At 44.5% G+C, this 23,557-nt stretch overlaps 1 protein-coding gene across 2 annotated transcripts in view; it reads left to right on the forward strand.

Annotated features, from left to right (window-relative positions):
• Positions 1-1,147, forward strand: part of LOC144755356 (receptor-type tyrosine-protein phosphatase V-like) — a 704,907-nt gene extending 703,760 nt beyond the window's left edge. For both annotated transcript variants that reach the window (XM_078644168.1, XM_078644167.1), the window contains one exon: positions 101-1,147. In XM_078644168.1, coding sequence (XP_078500294.1) covers positions 101-160 — 60 coding nt within the window. In that variant the 3' untranslated portion in view covers positions 161-1,147. The remainder of the gene's footprint in view (positions 1-100) is intronic.
• Positions 1,148-23,557: the final 22,410 nt, after the last annotated feature.

The following is a 23,557-nucleotide window of genomic DNA, read 5'->3' on the forward strand; positions in this document are numbered from 1 at the left end:
CTCATACTTGTGAAATAATAGTGAGATAATCTGGTTAAAAGGTGTGTCTTAAAATACTATCACTGAAAATACCAAACGTGTGTTTTTCTTCGTTTCCTAGGACCAGTATGTCTTCCTCCATACTTGCCTCAAGAATGTGCTGTCTGAAAAGCAGTCCTGAAGGGGTGAAGCTCTAGAGATGCCTGATGATGGCCTGCACCTTACGGGCCCAGACAAAGGGAAACGATGGCTCTTGCTGGCTGGAGCTCAGGATGCCAGAATGGCTGAAAAAAGACGACAGGCGGAAACAAGATCAGTCAAGGACGAGCACAAGATACGCGCCCAGGCTTTGGGTCCAGTAGATGTTGAATGTTGCAACACCAGACTCCTCTCGCCTGAACCCTGGCCGTGACACTGCACTTGGGAACATATAGTTGAAACAGTACTCACCTGCCCGAAAGAGTCAAGCACTATGGTGTAACAATGCCCATTCTGAGAATGGAAACCTTGGTGGGACAACCACCCTGTACTTTCGGCTTCTTCGCGAAAATCTCTACATCTCTCGCATTGAATCAGCACTGACAGCACAAAGACTTACCATTATGTGTGTCTTTTTATGAGGAATGACGGATCCTATGATATCTGCATAGTTAATTCATGGGAGAGCTCTGGTTTGGCTTTAACTCAAAGTAATTAACGCTATATTGTCAATGGCTGGGGACGGGTAGCAGGGATATTTTTCTGGTGAGTGTATGAAGGGACTTGTTCTCTTCCATTGATTCTTTTTACTAACCTTTATATTTGGACCTTCTGATGGATTGCTCAGCTCCCGATTATTATCCAGATTTAAGAGACCTTCATTTATCCTTCGGGCCGTTGGCTGCCCACTGAGGGTCATTTTGCGTCTGGCTTTACAGCGCAGCTGTCTGTAGGACCTTTGTTATCAATTGCTCAATATATACCTAGTGAACTATGGCTCTGTCAAGAGAAGTGTTTCTGTCTCGCCACATGTTGTTGGGTGGTTGGGGTATCATTCTGCCTCCTACGGAGTGCTTGCTTTTCAGTGAATAAGTGACTGTTGTACAACTCAAACGTGCACTAAATCATCAAATTCTTATCTCATAGGTGCATTTTATAAAATAAACAATTGTTGTGTTTTTTCACTGTAGTTTTTTTTTCGTGATTTTAACAGGACTCAAAAATTACACAGACCTATTGGCCTTGCCCATGCTTCTCCTAACTGTTCCAGTTCCCGCCAGAACAAGTAATCTCCATGCAACATCTTGATCTTTGATTGATTTTACATCCACTCAAGAGCCAAGAGTAAATTCCCTACAATAGAAAAAGCAGTGCCAATCTTGTTTATTTCCAGCCAAGAAGGTACTTTGCCATTCTTAAGAGTCCTAGTTCATTTCCCTGTGTGTGTCATAAGCCATTGAAGTTGTCCTCTGTCTTTGGGATGGTGCTGTAATGGAAAATATCTTTCTCCTCAGTGCTTCTCCCTGGTCTCGTCCATGGGCCCAGGCCCATTAAGGTTGGCATCGGATTTCCTGGGCTCTTGTTTTCATGACCATATAATGGCCGAAAGCTACTGCTTGGGACAAAAAGGGAAGAGATATCCAAGGTCAGACCCTTTTGCAGGCCAACATTCAGGGAGCAAGAACCTAAGACACATAAGATTGACCTGCTTATTGAGGGGGAAAATGTAAATGTAGTGCTTATATAGCGCACGTATCACCCCCGAAGGGGTCTCAAGGCGCTGTACACATACCGCTGTGGAACCCTTCCTGGCCTTTCTCTGTGAAGTGCCCACTCCTGGGCACCCCCAAGGTGAAGCCAGGCCTCCTAGCGCCGTTGTGGAGATTAAGCAAGCTATTGCCCAGAGTTGCAGAGTGGGACCCATGCTTAGAATAGGCACCGAGGCGAGAATTATCAGGTCCGAGGAAATTGAGCCCAAGACCCGCCGAGGTTGGAATTGAACCCTGGTCTGGGCCAGAACTCTGCATCGGGGTCTGCCGCTCTAACCATTGAGCCACACTTTTCCACTAGGAAGTGGATCAGAGGTAGATACATGGGTGGACCCATGTGATTTGTGTATTTCCCACAGAACTGTTAACCTGGTCTTCTAGTCCACCCTCCTCCACCGCTCCCACAAGCGTGGTTGCCATGCCTAAATGCAAGTACCGGTGGGGGCATAGTGAGGGTGTGATGGGACAGGCGCACACACTGTATCAAATTTGAGACCTGTCCAAACGAAACAGTGATAATGCCTCTCGCAATGAATGTTATGTGATTTATTTTTTGTTAAGCATAACATGCACCATCAAATGACCTCTTTGCGCTAACCTAAATGCATTTGATGAGTGGGCAATAGTTATTTAGATACTCATTACACACCCATAGTGAAAAGCCAGCTTTTAGGGTCACTTCTGAAATTCAGAAGAGAAGACTCCAGGCACATCTGCTGCACACACTCTGGAAGCTCTTCTCCAACTCTTGTAAATGTAACTTTCTGGATCACTAACAGAGAAGCTGTTTGCAATCGGAGAGCACGTTTATGGGCATATTTTGTACATTTCTTTCTTCAGAAGGAAGGACCAGTGTTGTATTAAATTTGTTTTGTTTTGATTGATTTAAATGTAGACGGCGCGCAAATACCCAAAGGATGATGTCCTGAAGCTCGAGATGGAATGAGGTGCACTGTTCAAAGCAAGAATAATTAGGTTTTAAACTGCTTCTGGAAAATTAAGAGATTGTAATCTTAATGAATGATAGGCAGAAGCTTCTTCCAGGCTTGGGCGGCAAATACAGAGAAAGCTCTCCCACCTTTGTGCATCTTGGCAAATTTGGGCATATTTACTAAATGTAATGAGCTGGCACGAAAGGGTGTTACCGGCACACAGGGGAGAAGAGAGAAGCTTTCTGGCAAGAAGCCATGCATATCTCAATGCCAGAAACAAAGACCCTTTTGAAAAGGCAGCGTTTGCATACAGGTAGCCAGTGAAGGACAACAAGATGAATGGAAGTTCTGAGGCGTTTCTTAAGACCAATTATAAGATGAGCAGTTGCATTTGTATCAGTTTGTCTAGGAAAAAGATTGCTAGGGATTCTAGAGAAGAGAAAGCTGCAGCAATCCAACCTACTAGTAACAATAGACTAGACTAATATTTTCTTAGAATCACTAGAAAGCAGAGGAATACTTTTTCTCAGCTCCATCATCATGAAAATACAGATAACTGTAAGTTTATTGATATGGGTTTCAAATGAAAGTTTACCGTCAAAAGTTATTCCTAGATTGCTCACTATGGAAGATGGAATGGGACAGGAACCTAAAGCTTCACGCAATGGATTAGAAGTCTAGATGGAACAATTGCTGAAAACCAACACCTCTCTCTTATCAGTGTTGAGCCTAAAATAACTTACATTCATCTAGTTGGCTACAGAGCAAAGACAGCTGCTAACGTGGTCCTGAACATGCAAATGTACAATTATTTGGGTATTATTCGCTAATGAAAAAAACTGGAAACCAATGGATGCTATAAGATCAAGCTAGAAAGGCCTCATAGTGATTGAACATGAGGCTCAACAAGGAACCCTGGGTAACTCAGCAGTTTTTTCTGTTCAAAGTATTTTATTTTATTGAATAAGAAACATATAGGTCAGATATCATTGTGATACAAATATAAGGTAAACCTTCAATACAATAATGTCAAATAGATGATATACAACTCCATGTAAAAAAAACTATGGGGCTTCACACACTCATGACTGTAGTGGTACAATAAAATATAAAAAGTAGCTATGAATCCACTATGAATCCGGGTCCACTTGTAAATACAGCCCATATAAGGTACCCAACTGTATCCAAATATGAGTAGGTCCAGATGTAAAGATGTTTGTACATATCATCGCGTAACAAAGCTGTGGAGTGCATACTATGGTAATGTATATTATACTGATGTATTGCCTTGATGTCAAGGAGAACAAGCCAAAAAAGAAGGTGTGGGGGGGGGGGGGCGCGATTGAGAAATCCGGAGACCAGAATTGATTTTGTTCAGACACTGGGGTCTGACCAAGAGTGAGTTTTCCTTCATTTGTGTTCTTTTCCATGAATGTCTAAAGAGCGCCAAATTGCATTGGAAATTGGGGGGGATTGCAGTTTAGACTGTAGGGTGTGTGCCCATCTGAGGTATGAAACCCTTGTCCACCAGGTTTGATGAGAGAGAAGGTTAAAGGATTTAAATTTGGAAAGAATAACTTTCCCTGCAATAGGTAAAAGAAGGTCCGGCAGGGCCATATCATTGACGTTAAGGGTCAAAGTAGTCACTGAAGCCCAAGGACCCAGAATTACCATAGGAAAGTTTAGAGTTATGGGTATACCATGGGGTATACCATGGGTTCTGTATCGGGTGCCAATATTTCCAGGAGTCGACATTCAAAGAACATGTGCTGGTGTGAGCCAGTCTCTTGGTTGCAGTTCCAACATTTGTCGGCCTCTCACATGTTTAGCTTGTGTAGCCTAGATGGGGTCCAGTGAAGCAGACTCATTGTGAAGAATTTGAATGTATGAGAGAGGGGGAAATGTTGTTACATAGCACAAATATTTTGCCATTGATCATCAGTAATATGGTTAAATAGATCAACATGTAATTGTTTCGCCCATTTTGTATATAATATCAATGCTTGTGATGAGTATGGTTCAGCTATAAATGTGTAGATCTTGGAGTCAATATGCGGAGTGTTGCCATATTGCAAGACATGACGGTAGGGACGAGTGTTTGGTGAGAGACAGTTTCACCTTGATCTTTTTTAAATTATAGAAATCAATGTTAGAAAGGGTATGCATACCAGCTAATGGCGAAAAAGGAAGTGGATTGTTTCTCCTGCTAGGTGCTGATACATCTTTCTGGGCACAAAACTGGTGGCCTTCCAGCATGGGTGCTGCCCCTACCCCAGTCCAGAAAGTAAGGAACCTTGTTGTTATCTTTGACAATAAGTTGACCTTCCAACAACAGGTCAATAAAGTAGTTTTGTCAGTGTTCCTCACTCTAAAATTAATCCGTAAAGTACGTCCCTTCATTCCTTCTGCAGAAGTAAGAACGCGTGTAATAGTCCTAGCCCTGTCCACATTGGACTATTGTAATGCACTATACCTAGGCCTTCAGAAACAACACATGATTAAACTTCAGCGAGCACAAAACGCCGCCGCCAGACTACTGTTGGACATTCCTAAGTGTCATTCCATCTCCGCAGGTCTGGGAAAAATTATACTGGCTCCCCGTCAAGAAAAGGATAGATTTTAAGGCCTTATGCATAGCATATAAAGCTGTTCATGGAAACGGACCCACTTTCCTGAAACAGCACCTCTCCTGGTACCATCCCTCGAGGCAACTGCATTCAGCACAGAGTAAACTCCTCCAGACACCCAAATTCAAGAGAGCTAGTTGGGGAGGATGAACCTTTGTGCTGGGCACTGTGAGGCTCTGGAACCTGCTCCCGATGAATATCAAAAGCTGCCCAACACTGCTCGGCTTTAGAATACTACTAAAGACATGGCTGTTCTCCAGCTAATGCACCACCCTCGGCCTCCTCTGCTGCAAATTCAGGGCAATTGTGCGTGATATAAATCCCATTCAAATTCAAAATTCAGATTGTCGTTAGTGTCGTATAAATCCTTGATCAGCCTAATGCCTTTGACGGCCCACGTGTTCGCAACCTTACCATTCATTTCAGTATTGATTTTAGGATTATGCCACAGTGAGGCCCATCTGGAGTTATGGATAGACTCCGGCAACCTTCTGTCCAGCAATTTCAAAGCATTCATGGTATCTCAGCAGTTTTAAATGCAGAACAATTGTGGGCCATGAAGTCTGTCTAAATGAGTCGCTTCAGCAAGGAAGTGAATCAGCTATGTAAGATGCCCTGTAGACTAACTGTGGATAGTCTATTAAGCCATATATTAACTGGAGACCATGTTGAAAGCAAGAGCCACAACATCTATAATAATACTGATGTCATTGCTCGCGACCATCAACACAGGGTCACTTCTGAAGCTGTATCCAAAACCTTATTGATAAGTATTAAGAAGAGATTTTGTCCGCTCTTTATTTTGACAACTGTTTATTGAAGCAATCTTCCATAACGTTAGCCATCAGAGATAGTAAAGAGCACTGTTCCTGCAAAGTACTTATCTAATATCATACATAGACCATCTGAGGCTGAGGTTTTGCTCAAAACTGAGTCTAGGGCTGATCTGCGAATATTATTGTGCTTGACATAACCTTGTAGCTGAGCTGTCACCACATTCTCTATTTGTTTGATGTCAGAACCCTTTTCAGAGGGCCACATGGAAAGCAGGCGGTACAGGGCCCAACCGTGGGGGGTAAAGTCATTTTACTCCCAATGTCCGATGGCTGATCTACTATCGTTCCTGAGCAACTTGGCCGAATACCCCTCCAGCACTTTAGTCTCAGTATTAGAGTGGGTCGAGCAGTCCAATGCGTTTTGATCTGGGGGCAGGTAAATGCAGGCAGTGAACACAGGCTTACGACTTAAAATACGAACAAAAGCAGCAGTAAATGAGTGTCCTGTCAAAAACTTGCTTCTATGGAAAAAAGAAGTGTTTGTATATGAACACAAAGTAAAATATGGCATACTCAAATAATAAACACAGTCCTCCTAAGGTCAGGAATCTAGTGTTAGATAGGCTGGCAGGTACTAAAGTCTTACAATCATTCGAGGTTTAGTCGGGGCTCAGCCATTCACAAGTCACAACAGCAGCTTTCACTCTTGGCATCAGAAAAACTAGTGAGGACCCTTGCTCTTTATGGAGGCGCCCCTCTGTCATACTACGTTGTCGAATAACTCAGCACACGGGCTATGGCCCGATCGGCATGGCAGTAATGCACTCATCAAGGCAGCCCCGGCTGACATATGGGGTATGTTAAGAATTGAGGTTTCTGGTTGGCAAAGTATACACCCTGTCCAAGCAGGAGCCACAATCCTAGTAAGAGTAAATCAGACACACAACCTAAATTAATCTGTGCTCGCCCGCTGGTGGCTTGGCACAGAGCAGTCAGGCTCAACTTAAGAGGCAAGGTGTAAAGTATTTGTGCAACACTTAAATTAAGGTAATACAGTGAAAACACCACAAAAAGACACCACCATTGTAGAAAAATAAAGAATATTTATTTGAGTAAAACCAGACCAAAACGGCAACATCCAATAAGTAGAACTTGAGATATTAATGTTTAAGGATTAAATCTTAAAAACAGTGCTTACAAGTCAATAGCGCTGGAAGGTTACTTTAGGTCGTGCTAAACTGGGGTAAATGCAAAGTTCCAGGCCAACCGCGATGGAGGCCAGGCCGCCTACAGGACCCGCGTAGGGTACACTGAAAAGTACTTTGGATGGAGTAAGCCTTGGCGTCGAAGTCTCGGTGTGTCGGTTCCAATTCATGCAGCCGGGTCGATGCATTGAAGTCGTGCCTCGCAGCAGAGTCCTCAGATCGGCTCTGCGTCCTCTAGCCTACAGTCAGGACCTCGGGCCGAGAGTTTAGTCATCATACCTCGCAGTAAGGTCAATTCATCATCGCTGAGCCGAGCGGGGGATGTCCTTTGATCAGCACTAAGCTGGTGTCGGAGGGCACTGCATCGCTTTCTGATCAGACCAGTGGTGACAATGCATTGATTTTTGCAGAAACAGCTGTAGAACCCACTTCTGAGGCCCAGGGCTGGAGGGGGCACCTCAGCCAAGGATAGGACTCACAGATGGCATAGTCCAGCATATCTAGAAGAATTGCAAGAAGTTTTTTATGAACCTAAAAACTTTGTAGAACAGGATGCAAGTCAGAAAGCCGTTGGAGAAACTTGGGTTCAAGGATGTAGAGAGCAGGTCCAGTCCATTCACTCCCAGGCAAGAAGCAGCAGCCAGCAATCAAACAGCAGATCAGGTAGCAAAGTGGCAGTCCCTCCTATAGCACAGCACAGCAGTTAGCAGGCTGCAGGCCAACACAGCTATGCAGTTAGGCTGGTGGCAGTCTTCTGCAGTACAACAGTTCTTCTTCAAGGCAAAATGTCATTGGTTCCGGAAAAGTTCTGATTTTATGGTATCAAGGGTCCAGTACTTATACCCAAATCTGCCTTTGAAGTGGAAAGACTTCAAAAAGGCATTTGAAGATCACAAGGCCTTGCCTGCCTTGGCTCCAGTCTCACTCCAGGTGAGTATGCAGGTTTTTGTGTGGGGTCAAGCACCCTATTAAGTGCAAGTGTCTGCTCCTTCTTCCCAATCTACCCCAGGAAGGCCCACCATCCTGGTGATGGGCCATCAAGATGCAAATATCACACCCCTTTTCCCTTTGTGTGACTGTCTAGATTGAATGCATAAAACCTAGCAGTCAACCAACCCAGATGTGTATTTAGAGACAGACAGAATCACAGAATGGATAAAGTATTTTTTTAAATGTACTTTCTAAAAGTGGCATATTTAGACTTGCAATTCAAAATCCAACTTCACCATAAATTGTGATTGAGATGCCAAACTCCAAATCTCAATCTTTCCCCATTTGGAAATAACACAAAACAATGTTTTAAGGCAATGCCTATGTTAACCTATGGGAGAGATGGGCCTTGTAGTAGTGATAAACAAATATAGCAGTTTTTCACTACCAGGACATGTAAAACTTTAAAGTACATGTTCTATTTTCTTTATTACACTGCATTCTGCCTAGGGCCTACCTTAGGGGTGACTTATATGTAATAAAAAAGGAAGGTTTGGGCCTGTCAAGTAGGTCAATTTGTCACATGGCAGTGGTGGTTTACACTGCACACTGCAGTGGCAGGCATGAGCCACGTTTAAAGGGCTACTGAAGTGGGTGGCACAAGTAGTGCTACAGGCCCACAAGTAGCATTTAATTTCGAGGCCGTGGGCACATATAGTGCACTTTACTAGGGACTGATAAGTAAATGAAATATGCCAATTGTGGATAAGCCAATATTACCATGTTTTGAGTGCAGAGCATATGCACTTTAGCACTGGTTAACAGTGATAAATTGCCCCGAATTCTAAAGCCAGCAAAAACAAAGTTAGCAAAACAGGAGGTCAGAAGGCAAAAAGTCAGGGAAAACCACACAAAGGATGCCATGTCTAAGAGGGTCAATGGCTTTATTCTACACATGGGCTATGACCTGATTGACACTGCAGTAATGCACAGTTCAGGGCATCTCCACTGGCTCGCGAAGTTGCTGACTATACTCTGCACTCGGGCAAGGCCCAGATTGGCACAACAGTAATGGCCCTCTTTCACATATGTAGTCGCCGACTTGCGTCTGCATACAGACGACGGCTTGATTGGTGTAGTAGCAGCTTCCTCAAACCTTGCAATAGGGATCCACTCATCAGGATCCCTCACTGAACCTCACTTCCTCCAAGTGCTCTCCTCTTTCTCACAGGGCACACTGGTCTTGGTAAGCACTGGTGCTCCAGGGCAGGTGGTCTTGGAAGTTCCCTAGGTGATGTCCCCTCACCCTGTTGTGACTTGGTCATGGGCACAAGTAGAAATCTTGATAACTTCTTTTCTTCCACGTACAGCCTGACTGGCTGTTTGGCAGTTCACAAATTTGGCCTATTTACAGACACAAAAAGTGATTACGTTTGAGTCTCTGTAGTTTGTTTAGGCTGTGCTTAATTTTAAAATGGCCACTCCTCTGTCCTACCCTTCCTCCAGAAAGCAGTCTGCCACATCAGGAGTGCCACCCTGCGCTCAGGAATGCACCTATCCACAAATCTGTATGAGGGGAATCCACTAAGCACACAGCAGTGGAACTTTGCAGGAATAGGCCTGTCCGCCTCACTCCAGGAACACAAGTAAAAAGGTGTGCTCACTCCTACTGATCACTGCATGGTATACTACCACCACCGCCCTTGTGCTATTTAACTCCTTGAAAAGGCAGTCGCTTTGGGCGCCCCACCCGGTCCAACAAGATTTTTATTTACGAGACAGACCTATGTCATAGCGAACATGCATGGTCCGTGTTCGCCCTTGACCAAAAAAAATCACTACCAGGGATCCAGATATAGTTGCAGCGGGGGTACTCGGGGCGGGGTCCATGTCCACCACCACACGAGGGACTTGTCATCCCAGCATTTAGCTGTCTGTGGAAGAAGAGAGATGAGCCGGAAGTTGTCCATATCCCCTACTATTTGTGCCGGTTTCTTCAGTATCGAGTTAATAATTGCAGTTTAAAGTTCAATGGAAACAGTTTCTGAATTGAATGCGCTATACATTGTGCGCCTGATCGATGGAGCCATTGTCTGCCAACCCCCTTTAAAATATAAGCAGGGCAGATGTCCAGTTTCACTAATGATGCTTACACGTGATTGGATACGCCTCGATGTGAAACGGCCCAGTCATCGCCCGTGGGCTCTGCCGCACTCCTTTCGCCCACGGGAGGTCTGATGAGAGCTCTGTGCCTAGCCAGGCTCGGGAGGAACCGCTTGGATCACTTTAATCTGGCGACAGTCACCAACAGATCATCACTTTGTATAAAGAAATCCCACACTTGTGCAGTTCAGAAGGCTAATGAATCCTGCAAATACATTCGCACCCCTCAGCAGCTGCCAAAAGGGACTTTTTTCACCCATCATTCACGTGATAATGAATGTTTTCGCCCCATGTTGGGCTCGTGGCGAAGGGTGCGGAATTATGTCATCAAACATGACACAGTTTGGCCTTGTTTTAGGGACAATGCCACAGTTACAGAAGTGGCTCTTTGTCCTTCGAAAGCTGTATCTGTAGTTTCCCAGGCCTTTGAGGACACAATGAAATCAGTACAGTGATGCTGCGGTGCCCTGACCCTTGGTTTCTGTTCCCAGGCTGTGAGCCTGGTTGCCTCTCACCATTTCTCTCAGTCCTTCCACTGCAAAATATCGTTGTTTTTTTCCCCAATCTAAGGAATCTCGAGTTTGGTGCCCCATTGCCCTCGCCATGTGCACCTGCAGCGCTCGCAGTGGGCAGTGCCCACGCGGACTCATAAAACCACCGCGTGGCCTCGGTACTGCGCTTGGGCTGATTTGCAGTTTTTTGGAACCGAGAAAAGCGCATGGCAGCTGGTGCAATTTTAACACAGTCACGGGATGTTTTCAGAGGTAACTCCTCGTGGACTCCTGTTTCCATTAAGGAAATTCCACAGAAGACAGCCAGTGTGGAGTGCATGTTCTCTGCATTTGTCTAAGTGCAGGTTTTCCATCGGTGGATGTTTTCATTTCTCTGAACACCGGATTCCTTCTCGCAATTGTCTGCACGAGTGGGAACAAATGCCTGTCTAAACTGTTCAGGAAAAACACGAACTCACACCTGCTAGGTTTTCCAAAAATAACTTCCACTCCAGACAGTTTGTGAAAAAAAAACATAGGCAGTTTTAATAGACAACAACTTTATCTTTTAAAGATTCTTGTAGCAAGCACAACGTTACCTTCCAGTACTTATTTGCTAGCTGAACCTTTTATGTTGAACTGAGCATACCTTCTGAAAGTTTGGCCGTTTGCACCCTGATTCTGCTATTTCAACGTTCATCCCTGAGAATGTTTTTTACCTTCGTAAAATGTCCACTATTTCTAGATTTCTCTTGCTGTCAAAGTTTTTGTTTATGTGTAGAAAAAGGACAAAAACTTTCAAAAATAAAATCCAGAAAAGTAGACTGTCAAAGCTTGCAAAGTTTTTAAAACATCACTTACACACAGGGGGAACCTCAGTAGTATTCTCGTACGTGAAAAGTAAATATTGTCTTTAAATTACGAAGGACACGTCTAGATTTTACTTGGAGAACAATAAAGGTTGGGACGAAGTGCTGGATGAAGTGTACAACTGGATAAACATCGTAGCATAGACAAAAGGTGATTTATTGTCTGTAAAGTTATCTTGCAATGTATGGAATTTTCTATTTCAACTTTATATTAAAATCGGTCTTAAATGCATGTGCAAGGAAGCCTACATACTAAGAACACTTTTCTCTCTTCTTTACCCATAAAGCATCATAAATATTATATTTTATACAAGTCTTTTGTAGGCCTGGGCGGAGAACTCCACTCTGGTTGTGGAGTTTGCAGAATTTTTCGCACTCCATGTTCCTTGGAGTCCGCAGAGTTCCAAAAATCTTGCAGAGCTGAGTTTTTTCCTCACTCGTGCTCGCCAATGGTAAGTTGGCGAGCGTGAGCGAGGAGAAACCAACTCCAGACCACTTCTCATTGAGATTTCTCAACGTGGGCGGTCGCAGATGGTCGCTATCGCCCTCGTTGAGAAACCTTCTGGTCGCGTTGAGATAGCTGCCACTCTAGTAGAACTTCTACTCGAGCAGCAGAAAGAAACCGCACCCTCTTACTCTGATTTTACAGTGCAGGACAGACACCCAGCGCAAAAAATCACTGCGAATGATCTGAGGAAATGCACGCCATTGCTCGCAGAAATCTGCTGAGCTTGGCGGAGGTTTTTTGCCACTTTGCTGAGTTTCGCATAGCGGAAATCCGCAAACTTCGCCCAGGACTATTCCTTTGATTCCTGTTGCTTTATTATGCTCATTTCATAAGAGCTATTTACACAGAGCTCAAGACATCCTCAGCTAACAGCAATCCACTATTGTCATCTCCCAAGGATATTTTTGTCACTGTTATGGATAAATTAATGATTATCCTTAGAAGTTTGTCACCACTGAGATCACTAAATAATAGCTGAACCACAAAACAGCAAAGGTGTGGTTCAGTTAAACACTCCAATCACTGAAACAAACATGAAGAACCTTCAAAGTAAACAATCGTGGAAAAAACGTGATCACAGACTGATGGGTGCACTTGCCAGAACCATTCAAGCGAATATAAGTTTGCCTGCATCAAAACTGAAAGGCTCACTTCTATCCTGTATTGCTGGAGGACCAAACTTCCATCTGGTTATTTGGTATTTAAAAACAAGTACCATTATTCTATGCGCATCTATCTTCTACCAACATGGGTGCATTTTGTAACAACCTCCTGTAGCTCTTTCAAAATAAAATGGACTCATTCAGGGCAAACATCTTGCCTGCTAACATTCCTCTGGCTGACAACCATCCATTTAAACCAAAGTCCAAAATTATGTTACTTGAATTCATATCCAATATACTTGACAATCTTCTTTCCTCCCTCAGAAAATCCTCGCTCTTTATGACATCTGCAAAGTTTAAGTCATTATCATTAACCACCCTGTGCTGCTCTTTGCCATCGCCAACCTTATTAATGCTTACGTCTCATCAGGCGATGTCCTCTATCATCATCAGGCATGCCTAGAAAAAATAACACTGACCCCTATATCTCCATACAGACTGATATCTGTGGCCTCCACTGTATTTCAAAGGCACAAGAGGTGGTGTTGAATTCTCAATTCTCCTAACTCTGGGAGACCCATTAACTACTGTGTGACTTTCAATCGATCTGCAGGGGTGTAGCTGCGGGGGGTGGGGGGGTTGCACCCCCAATAAATGCATTTCCTGATTAGCAGTGGGGTACATTTGCTTTCATTACGGTATGGTGAGGTGTCTGTTGGATTTGACCAGGAAGATTTACGTTCACACAGACAAAAACACACACACATAATCTCTCCCTCTCTCTATTTTAAAAGTCCTAAAAATGTTGGGTATTTTACACAATATTGTGTTTTCTCTGACTTAGTGCTTCTACCAATTCGCATTCGTCTCCCTTTTCACTGCTCCTTAGGCCCCTCTCATGCCTCAAGGGTGGCATTAACATTAGGCTAGTGTGATTGTTGGAATATCTGAAGCTTACGCCCCTCCTCCCCCAAGTTCTACTGACTAAGCTATGCCCCTGCCTTTCTATGTTCTGCCCTTGAGGATGAAAGACCTGTTGACCACTAGTTGAATCGTCGGACAATGTGGAAGAAATTAGTGGGGCATTGTAAGCGTTGCTTATGTCTTTCATCAACAACCATTCGCAGCAGGTTAAATCCTAAGCTACAGCCTTTCCAGCAAGTTTGCTGTGATTAGTGTTGTAACGCAAGCTTTGGACCTCTTGCCCAACTTCTTGAACGTATACCAGATATCATTGAACAACATTCTGGCCACCAGTCATATAACGTGTTACCCATGACCCTCAGATTTATCTCAAATTACATGTGCTGTCTAATCACAAAAATGAAGATGCCAATAGCCTTATGGAACCTAGGGGCTTGATTTAGAGTTCAGCGAAGGGTTGCTCTGTCACAAAGTGACGGATTCCTTCTTCTGTATTCCGAGTGCATTGAGTATATCCAATGGCACTAGGAATACGGCCGAAAGGATATCCGTCACGTTTGTGACAGAGTAACCTGTCTGTCAAACTCTAAATCAGGCCTTTAGTCTTGGATGCACCTGAAATTTTCTTCCAATTCAAGCTGATGACATCCTTTGTTCAGATCAAGGCATGAAAAGACTTTGGCACTGTTCAACTAGGTAATCATATCTGCAATGTGCAGACCTTGGTGTCGTTCTCTTTCAATTGCCTTCTTTGCTTGACACATGTCAACACAAATTTGCATAGACCCTCCACTGTCCTTTTTAAGTTCCACCACTATCTGCAACACCCAAGGCATTGGTCCAATAGAGCACTCAATGATATAATGTTTAGCGAGAACGCGGAGTGAGGAAGCTGTTGAATAACACACATACCGTGTTAGAGTCCGACATATACCATTAATATCGCAGTAAGAGTGGAGGAAAAGAAAGCCGATGCATGGGAAGTCACGGACAGGTGCGTGAAATACAGAGCTGCTTGAACTCTTGACATGCAAATCACGACATATTTCAGAGGCGTCCGTGCATCTCACTGAGCCATCTTGCAATGAAGGAAGCAATGGGGACTTCTTACTTGGCACAGAGCAGCGACAGCGGTCACAGCCTGAATCCAGAGGCAGCAACACCAGGGCAGCGAGAGTGAAGGCTTCCTTGCCGACACCGCCAAGAATCATCACTGGTAAACTACTCGCGCCGCCGCCCCGGGACTACATTTTCCGGCAGGCTAAGCAGCGGCGCGCCCTTTGAACCTCAGAACAGCGCCAGGAGGCACATTTAATCAGCGCGCTCCCCAGCGTCGCAGGACGCGAGCGGGACGCCAAGCAAAGCCCAGGCAAAGGGCGGGCCGTCTGTGGCCGTCCGGGGCAGGAGGAGGCAGGGCTGGGCCACCCCCCGTCATCTCGTCTTGCATCACCATGGGTAAGCGGAAAAACATTACTAATACCGAGGATGGGGGCAAAAAAGCTAAAGTAGCGAGACATTCGGAATCAATAATCTCATACCTGACCTCCGCAGTTGGGGCCCTGTCAAAAGAAATAGCAACCGCGCAACATGAACTGGGTTTGTTATCTACCTCATCAAGCGCAGAGCCCAATACATTACAACCAACTCCCGAAACTGGTATCCCTTTAGAGCCTGAAGTGATAGTGCTTCAACCGACTAATGCTCCCAGCCATACGAAAGTGTTCGCCAACACCCTTGCCTTCCAGTCAGCCACATGGGTCAGTTCCTCAAACCAAACCAGCCACCAAAAAGAGGAAAGAGACAGTGGGTGACAATGTTATTAAGCAACTGGATATGGACATTCTTAACGATCACTTGGAAGCCCTATTTATTGCCCGAATTGAACCCTTGTTAGTAGGCATCGCTAAAGACATTGTGGACACTATGAATACGTGCCTTGCCGGCCTGTTAAAAAAATTTGCCCTGATAGATGACCTAGCTAAAAAACTCAATTTTGTCCAGGTCCCTAAAAAGGTGGTTATGTCAGGTACAGAAGTGCCCACATTGAAACCCGCATTAACTTTGTTACCTTCATTGTTATGTAAGGGCAAGATCGTAAATACTAGCAGAGAAGGGGCTCATGGTAAATCCCAAAGCAGCTTGATCAGTACCCAGCTATCCCCAGGGAATCACGACACTCCCCAGGAGGACAATACCCTAGCAGTGGGCCCAAGACTCAAGGAGTGCCAACTGCATTTAGATCTTCCTCCAGCAGCCGCACCTTTTGTTGCTGCTTTTATAGGGGTACCCCTGCTAGCACACGGTGAGATTGAATCTACAGCGGCACTAATACATATGGCAAGCCAATGGTGCGCTGATAGCAGCAGTGGGGGAACTGTAATTTCCACCAGGATTATCATGGCTAGAAGGGTGGGATGGATAGGTCATCGCCCTAAAACTCTGAAGGGTGATTGCGTTGTAGTTAATTTTGATAGTGCACACCTAGCAGACAGGCTGTTTTGGGATGGCTCTGAGATACAAGACTGCGGGAATATGAGATCAGTCCCTTTGGGCTTCTTTTACCCACCCCTATTTAGAAATCATCCCGTCAAGGATCAATATAATAGGCCAATTCAGCAGGCCACATCTGGTAATGAATGGAGAACAGTACCCAACAGGACCTCACAAGGCAGAACCATCCCCAGTAGGACAGGTCCTAATTTAGGGTTGTATAACAGTTTCGCTCCACTTGCTGATTTGGAGGAAGTTGACTGACAACCAGCTTCACTGTTGTCCTCCGCATCTGGGCCGTTGCGGGAGGAGGACAAAACATTATGCAAATGTATTAGCTGGAATGTTGCAGGTATGAGAGCTAAAAGGGCAGACCCCTATGGGTTAATTTTATCTCTACATTTGACGTGATGGCCATCCAAGAATCCTGGGATATTTCAGCAAATTCTTGGTTGGATGGTTTTGCTAGCTTCTCCGTACCAGCAACACCTAGTATCGCGGGGAGAGCTAAGGGGGGTCTTCTTTTCCTTTTTTCTCTACATCTTGCTGGGTCATTTAAGCAATTAGACTCGGGTTCCCCTAACCTTTTAATTGTGGAATGGATAGTTTCACCGGTCTGTACCCTCTTATTAATTAATTTTTATAATTCCCGGGAGAGGGCAGTGGATACTGATCATATTGCATCCCTGGAGAAATGTTTATGTAATCTCAGTCTAAATAAGCACACTACCTTTGAGCTCACTTTGTTGGGCGATTTTAACATTCATTTATGTGACTCACCCTGTTATACAGGAGAGTATGAGGGTTCTTTTGGCACAATTATCCCCCATTTCGAACATACAAAATCAGGAGAAGCGCTTGAAGTGTTGTTAGCTAGTTTTAATTTATACAAACCTTTTAATACAAGCGGGGGGGAAAGAGTAGCCACCTATAAGGGCACGGCCCACGGGTCAGTTATTGATTACATTTTTACCTCATCTGGGTTAATCTCTAAGGTGAAGAATTATAAGGTTATCACCTCACCCTATAGCGACCATAACCCTTTGCTATTAGAGATGTGTTGGGGAGATTCCCAGTGTAATCATGTAGGCCGCTCCCAGGAGTGGGCGGCACTAGTGCCTACCAATCAGGGTAGACGCCTTAAGTGGGGTAAGGTGGTCCCAGATGATTTCATGGCAACCATATTGCCTAAAATTGAGGGCCACATAGTGACCTGTTTGGACCAAGAGGCCCCCAACCAAGTAATCATACAGGCCTTTGAATCTATATGTACACAAATCTCGAGGGACCTGACGGCAAACCCTACACAGAGAACTCCTAAACCATTTAAGTGGTTTGACTCCAACTGCTCACGAATCCACAGAAGCCTAAAGCGAGCGTTAAAAGCCATCCCGAGGGACAAGGCCCTCACCGCTAACTTGAGGAGGGAACATAAATTAATTTTAAAGGGTAGAAAAAATGCCATTAAAAGCGATGCGTGGAATAAACTTCTCACCATAGATGTCTTGCGAGATAGCAAGAAATTTTGGGACATTATAAATCAGCCATTTTTTGTTGGGGCAGAAAACGCAGTCACCGACTGCGTTATTCCTGATGAGAAGTGGGTTCTCCACTTCAAAGATGTTTATGGTGACAAGAATAGTCCAGTCTCTTGTGGTACAATGGCATGCCGGGTTTCCCCCACGGTAGAGTTTTTCGAGGACGAGGTTTTGTAGGCTATTCTGGAGACCTCGAAAAACAAGGCTCCGGAGCCTGATGACGTACCCGCGGACTTATACAGACATTCCCCGAGTTTTCCGGGCAGCAAATGGCAACGTATTCCCCGATACCTGGGTGACCTCCATCAAAGTGCCAATTTTTTAAAAGGGGCAACGTGAGGATCCAGGGTGTTACAGACCCATTTCCCTCCTCGACTCTGCCATTAAGATCCTAGGTAGAGTCCTACTGTCCAAACTGAGGGTACATTTGGAGGTCTGTGGGGGGCTCTCGAACATACAATATGGGTTCAGAGAGAAACGAGGCACCCTGGACCAATGTTGTAAATGTAAATGTATAGGCATTTATATAGCGCACTACTTACCCGTAGGGTCCCAAGGCGCTTCGACCGCTGCGAAACCCTTCCTGGCTTCCCTGAGAGATGGTCCCTTAATGGGTATCTCCAGGGTGAGACCAGGCATCCCCGGCGGTCTGGTGGGGCCGTTAGTGAAGATGAGGCAAGCTAATGCCCAGAGTTGCCGAGTGTGATCGCTGATCAGAGTGGGCACCGAGGCGAGAGAATTATCGAGTCCGCTGACCCTGGTCCAGAAACCTGCCGCGCCGGGAATCGAACCCTGGTCCCGGGCCGTCCTCTGCTCTCGGGTCTGCCGCCTCTAACCAGTGAGCCACACTACTTCACTAGCGTCTATACCCATCTCTAGAAGAGTAGACCACAACTTGCACCTTTTAATCTCCAAATATACGGTAGCCGGGGAGGGGTCTCTCTATTTGGCCTTGATGGACCTCTCCTCGGCTTTCGATTTGGTGACAAGGTCCAAGTTGTGGTCTACTCTTCTAGAGATGGGTATAGACGCTTCCCTGGTTACATTTATGGCTTCTTTGCACCAGGAGTTATTTGCCAAAGTAAGGGTCACAAAGGAAGGTAGGTGTACGGATTGATTTAGGTCAGAGAAAGGGGTGCGCCAAGGGTGCATCCTGGCCCCCCTCCTTTTTACCATTTATATAAATGGGTTAGGAAAACATCTAGAGGCTGGGGTGGCAGACGTTCCGCGTGTAGGAGGAGTGCAGGTTCCGGCCCTCCTATACGCGGATGATGCTGTCTTAATAGCGCGCACTGGTAATGGCCTACCTGCCTTATTGGACCGTTTTGGTTCCTTCATGGAGAACCTTGACTTAAGAGTCAATGCAAAAAAATCGCACTCCATGATAGTAGGCCGACAGAGAAGTAAGTCTAGATCCAAAACCTTCACTTGTAAGGGCGAGGTAGTATCAAGGGTCCCAGTCTTTCCTTGCCTGGGGGTCCTTTTCGACGAGAGGGGGTCCTGGGTTCCTCAGATAAAGGTGAAGAGTTTATCCTTTGCCCGTTCCACATCTGCATTGTTGGGCTTCTCAAAAAGGTTGGGGGCCAGGCCGATGGAGGCACTTTTGAAGGTATATAACAGTAAGTGCATCCCCATCGCAACTTATGGGTCCGCTTTATGGGGCTACGCCACTCATGACAAAATTCAAAAGGTAGAAAATGGGCTTATTAGGCAATTTTTATCTGTTCCTAAATCCACCCCTACCTTTTCCATCCATGAGGAAGTGGGTTTGCCCTATATTACGGACAAGCTGAAATTGGCACCCCTACTTTTCTGGGCATAGACATGGCTCCATTTAGAACTAACTTTGAACCATGTAATTCTGTCAGATGTCATTTCCTTGGATCATGCTATGAAAATACCCTGGTTGAACTACCTAAAAAACACCTTTGCATCCCTAGGTAGACCTGAACTTTTCTTATCTCCATCTAATATTAGGAGAGAAGATGTCAAATGGATTAAGTACCATTTCTTGGAGAGGGTACGCTTAGACAGAGAGGAGAAGGAATTAATGAAACCATCAGTAAGATCATACCTAGTGTTAACCACTACTCCCTCCCTGGAACCGTACCTAAAAATTGTCACCATATCTCTTCACAGATTTTTATTAACAAAATTCAGGTTTAACCACTTCTATGCTGATGACGAGCTCTGCTCGTCATCCGCGTTACCTGCAGTACGCGGATGACGAGCTGAGCTCGTCATGTATCGCGGTAATTTAAAAAATGCCGCACACAGCGGGAAAAGCAGCCACACGCATGCGGTTAACATGATCCACTATTCTTTAGGTTTTTACCAATCGTGGGCTAAACCAGAAGATGCCCCCCCTTGTGAGTGTGATACATTTTCCAATCAAGATACCATGCATTTTATGATGTTCTGTGGGTTTTACGCTACCGCAAGGAAAAAATATTTGATACCTGTATTGAGGGAGGCTGGCTTTATACAAGTCAGGCCTGCATTAATTTACCTCGAGATGTTGGGAAATACTTACATTATTTTTAGTGTTGCTAGTTTCTTAGCGGAAGCATTTAGAATCAGGAACAAGCGAGTACCACTGAACGTTCTACTTAAATCATGGTATTGTTTTAATTGATTTTTAATTATATATATATGATGCACAATAGGCTAACCAGGCCTCAGCACTGATTTTGTACATAAATGAACTGTCGATTTTAATTCTGTGTGTATTGTCATCCGCCTTTTATGATTTTTTAAAAATCGAATAAAGTGTACTTTGACTGACTGATATAATGTTTTAGTAAAGTCTCAATTTCTTTTTCAACAGCCTCTTGGAGATAAAATGCAATTTGACTATGTTGTTGAGCAACGTGATGCATGTACGTATTAATGTGAAGCTGCACTTTTATTGTTTTAAGTTTTCCTGATCCATGAAGCAACGATGGAATCTGATTCACTATGTCATAATGAGCATTGATATTGTAATTCACACAAATGAGGCCCATGTCAGCAGCAGTGCTGAAACTGAGTGGACAAGCACTCGACACAGTGCTCTAAAGGACATGAATTGGGGCTTGTACCTTCGTCTTTTTATGTGACGTCGAAGAACCTCTTGATGAGGAATTAGATGACAATCTGCCTCTTTCACTTTTCACTTGCCGTTTACTTCAGTAGGCATGACTGGAACACTTCTGGAACTTTCTAGCAACCATTTTGTCTTTATGACATGATGCACTGGCAAGGAAGAATTTCTCTTACTTTAAAGTCATTTTACTTGCACCTTGTCCCTTCGATAGTAGGGCCACTCCCTCCTTGTTTTTGAGATGACGCATTGGCAGCTATTTAACTTCACAAAATGACGCACTCACATTTTCTCTTGCTTTGCAAAATGTTACAAAATAGTTCTCTTTTCCGCAGCCTTTACACGTCTGTCTAATGGAGGGACATTCACCTTCATGTGGAAAGGAAAATCAATACTGATAACACAAATTCTTTTTCTTTGGAGACATCAATTTATGTCTTTCGACCTTGTGCCTTTTCTTGCTCTTCGCATTCAACGGCGATTCACTCTGGGTCACTCCAGCCTTTAATTCAGCGGCTTGTTTGTCAACAAGTTCTTCTGCTCTGGCAACCATGAGCATACACTCCAGACTGAGCATTTCTCTCAGTATTCAGTGTCTGAGATAAATGGCTTCTTAGTCATTGAATTCCTTAAACTTAGTGTCTGAGGAGCATTTCAAGTCTTTCAACAAATTCATCCATCATTTCATCATCTCTCTGTCTCTCCTGATTGAAGATGGCCATGTTCGGCATCGGATTAAACTTGATGTTCAATTCCACCTTGACACCCTGGTAAGATGATCTGTCCACCTGTGGTATTTTCTTTATTGCTTCTTTTACTCCTTCTCCTACAATGTTCTTAAGACATTTGATGATCATTTTGTTATTGGTTATATTTAGAGCATTAATGTAATCATCAATGGTTTTGGTCCAAGCAGTCCTTCAGGCACCAAGAATACTTTTTGGTAGTATCACCTGAATCATAGTGATTTTAAGAAAACTGCGGCATCATACTTTGTGCTGTTTCCAGAAGCTGCTGCCAGGATTATATGCTGTCCAGGCCGCACTTGACCTTCACTGTCTTCTGGCCCAGTATCACCACTGTGAGCATCAGCCAGCTGACTGGTGCTCGACCGTTGTGCCCAACTGAAGGTGGTGAGGCATCATCTTCCTCTTTGAGGGCAAGTAGATGTTTTATCTCTTGCTCTTGTTCTTCGCCACTCTCAATCTTCTGCATTGTGTCTGTTTTTTCACTGCCTTTAGTGTTTCTCAGCTTCCCCTCTCAGTGCTCTCTTGCACCTGGCTGTCACCTCTTGTTGAGCTTTCTGTACCTGATGATCACTGCCTTTTGCGTTACCGTAATATATGAATGACGGCTCTGTGTTAAGGTGTGGCATTGCACTTCTTATCTTGGTCGTATGCAATTTTCTGACCGACGATCAGGGAAGCTTTCCACGGGGCCTTCACTATCTGTGAAGGTCTCATACTGCTGGAGATGTGCTTTGACTCCACATCAATTCTTCACTTTGACTGAGGTGCACCTGGCATGCACAAGCAGTTTACTGGACCTCCGCAAACTCTTTGGGGGAGCACTCCCGACTCATCAGGTTCTGGGGTTTACGTATCCCCTATCTCGTCGCCATTTGTAGTCTCCTTCCCACCCTGGTACCATATAAACGAATTAGCCCAAACATGGAGCTCAGTATTACATGTCTTTATTTCTCAGTATGTAACTGGTAACTAAAATGTACTAGCCATGAATTGTATTAAAATTCATCAACAAAAGAGGGCAACCGACAAGGGAAGAGCTAGCAAGAGGAATCACTCTGATTAAAAGAACCCTCACTCACCAACCTAGTTGGTGACATGCTTCATCATTGGGTTCCCACCAGAGAGGCCGAGTGCCTCTCTGGTGTGTTACGACACCTGATTACAGCGGAGCAGGTTTTATGAACGTGTAGCATGAGTGTAATAAGTGAAAAAGGTGATGTAAAAAGTGCTTTGTTTTATCCAGAAACATTTTTAATGGCGGAAAACTCGGCACTGTTAAAAACAAGTGCGGCGGATGTTTCCAACTGGCTTTAATTGACCAGACACCTCCTAAAGTGAAAATAAATGTTTGGTCAATATGTTTCTGCGTCTAAGTGTATTTGGTGAAGCATTCGTCAGGACCAACTCACCACGGCAGTATACGCACACTAAGGCGCAGCCTAACCTGCGGTGGATTAAAACGAATAAACTTGCGGTTAACGTTCAGCCTTCAGGATTTCTGAAAGCCGTAGGTATCTGTGAATACACAGAAACACAACACAAGTCACAAGGCACATAATACATTGAAATTTGTGTGCTTGGAAATGTTTCCTGAGTGATCAAACTCATGCCGTTGTTTGTAGTGCTCTTCAAAGTGCAGCAATATCAAGTCGTTGCTAGCTAGTTATAGTGAAGCATTCGTGGCGGTGACATGCATCGCTTTAGCACTGCCACGTCGTGCTATTCAAGTGATCCGATAGAGTGATCATTTATTTGTATGGCCCCAAACCATTGGTGTAGAGAAGCAGGCATCTGTTCTTGCATGTATGCATGGGTATTACCGGCAGCAGACTATTAAAAATGATAAAAGAACATGACTAACCGCACGCAACATGAAAAATGTTGGTGGATAAGGCAGACTGTGCATATGGTTGGCGAATCACAGGTTTAAAATCAAGGTTGAAA

Source organism: Lissotriton helveticus, chromosome 5_1 (genome assembly GCF_964261635.1).
Source record: "Lissotriton helveticus chromosome 5_1, aLisHel1.1, whole genome shotgun sequence".
Classification (NCBI taxonomy): Eukaryota; Metazoa; Chordata; class Amphibia; order Caudata; family Salamandridae; genus Lissotriton; species Lissotriton helveticus.